General features: G+C 43.9%; 1 protein-coding gene across 1 annotated transcript; it reads right to left on the minus strand.

The window, feature by feature from the left end:
* Positions 1–670: 670 nt before the first annotated feature.
* Positions 671–1,155, minus strand: LOC142425406 (large ribosomal subunit protein eL32-like). The gene has a single exon (XM_075530631.1). The coding sequence runs from the start codon at positions 1,138–1,140 to the stop codon at positions 733–735; it is 408 nt and encodes a 135-aa protein (XP_075386746.1). The 5' UTR covers positions 1,141–1,155; the 3' UTR covers positions 671–732.
* Between the last annotated feature and the right edge of the window lie 968 nt (positions 1,156–2,123).

The raw sequence follows: 2,123 nt of genomic DNA on the forward strand, positions 1-2,123 counted from the left end.
TGCTTACACATTGGGCTGCTAACCTCAAAGTCAGCAGTTTGAAGCCACCAGACACTCTGAGGGAGAAAGATGAGGTTTTCTACTCCCATAAAGAGGAGCTGATACTAAAGGTTCAATAGAAAGTAATTATATAGGAAAGAGTGACAGCAACACATGTACAAATATGCCTGATACAATTGCTATATGGATTGTAATAGCCATTTTAAGAGCTCTCAATAGGACTCACTCACTATCTCACTCACTCACTATCTCTCACTCATTATCTCTCTCACTCTCACTCAAAAAAAAAAGAGCTCTCGATATAAGCCCACAAAATTACAGTTCGGCAGTCCACAGAGGCAATTCTTCCCTGTGTGATAGGGTCACTATGAGTCAGAATTGACTCCATGGAAATGAGGTAAAAATGCAAGTATCTAAACGTGGTACAACCACTGTGGAAAGCAGTATAGTGTTTCTGCGAAAACAAACAAACCAGAAATAGAGGGAAGGGTCAAATGGTCCAGCAACCTCATGTGCATGCGCTTCATTTCACTGCACCTCACAGATACCGTGTTTTGTAGAGATTGAAGGTTCGTGGCGACCCTGCAGCAAGCAAGTCTACCATCACTATTGTTCAACGGCATTTGCCCACTTCACGTCTCGGTGTCACATTTTGGAATTTTATACAGTATTTCTTTTTTTTTTTTCATTTATGGTTTTATTTAGCACAAATAAAACTCGAAAATGGGCCATCTACTCATTTTCTTCACTGCGCAGCCTGGCGTTGGGATTGGTGACTCTGATGGCCAGCTGGGCTGCTCTTTCTACAATGGCTTTGCGATTCTTGGAGGAAACGTTGTGAGCAATCTCTGCACAATACGACTTGTTGCACATCAGCAGCACTTCCAGCTCCTTGACGTTGTGGACCAGAAACTTGCGGAAGCCACTGGGCAGCATGTGCTTGGTTTTCTTGTTGCTCCCATAACCAATGTTGGGCATCAAGATCTGGCCCTTGAATCTTCTCCGAACCCTGTTGTCAATGCCTTTGGGCTTGCGCCAGTTGCGCTTAATCTTGACATAGCAGTCGGACTGGTGCCGGATGAACTTCTTGGTCCTCTTTTTTACAATTTTAGGCTTCACCAAGGGTCTGAGGGCAGCCATGATGCCGGTGGGAGATGGCTGCCTCCTCCGTAGGCAGCGCCGAAGAAGAGAAGGGAGAGCTATACAGTATTTCTAACCGTATCTTTTTTAAAATTAAAAGATCATTTTATTGGGGACTTCTACAGTTCTTATAATAATCCATACATCAATTGTATCAAGCATATTTTTATATATGTTGCCATCATTATTTTATAAATATTTACTTTCTATTTGAACCATTGGTATCCACTCCTCTTTTTTCCCTCCGTCCCCCTTCCCCTGGCCCCTGGTGATCTCTTGATAAATTATAAATTATTATAATTTTCATATCTTATACCGACTGATGTCTCCCTTCACCCACAGCTATTTATCCTCCTGGATGGGTGTGTATGTGGTTATAATCGGTTCCCTCTTCCTCCCCTCCCCTCTTCACCTTCCCCCAACCCTTCTGGTATCACTACTCCCATTCCTGTTCCTGGATTCTGTGTGTTGTGAGCTCTTATCTCTTATCTATTCCTGGGGCCTTAAAGGCTTGAAAGTAAACAAGCGGCCATCTAGCTCAGAAGCAACAAAGCCCACATGGAAGAAGCACACTAGCCTGTGTGATCACAAGGTGTTGAAGGGATCAGGTATCAGGCATCAAAAAACAAAAAATCATATAATTGTGAATGAAGGAAAGTCCGGAGTGGGAACTCAAAGCCCATCTGTAGGTAACTGGACATCCCCTTATAGAAGGTTCTCGGGGAGGAGACGAGCCAGTCAGGGTACAGTGTAGCACTGATGAAACATACAGCTTTCCTCTAGTTCCTAAATGCTTTTTCCCCACCCACTATCATGATCCCAATTCTACCTTAAAAATCTGGCTAGACCAGAGGATGGACACTGGTACATATAGGAATTGGAAACACAGGGAATCCAGGACAGATGATCCCTTCAGGACCAGTGGTGAGAGTGGCAATACCTGGAGGGTGGAGGGAGGGTGAGGTGGAAAGGAACTGATTACA

The sequence above is a fragment of the Tenrec ecaudatus genome, chromosome 14 (genome assembly GCF_050624435.1).
Source record: "Tenrec ecaudatus isolate mTenEca1 chromosome 14, mTenEca1.hap1, whole genome shotgun sequence".
Classification (NCBI taxonomy): Eukaryota; Metazoa; Chordata; class Mammalia; order Afrosoricida; family Tenrecidae; genus Tenrec; species Tenrec ecaudatus.

Excerpts from the sequence above, each read along its gene's own strand:
- LOC142425406 (XM_075530631.1), bottom strand. The coding sequence starts at position 1,140 with ATGGCTGCCCTCAGACCCTTGGTGAAGCCTAAAATTGTAAAAAAGAGG.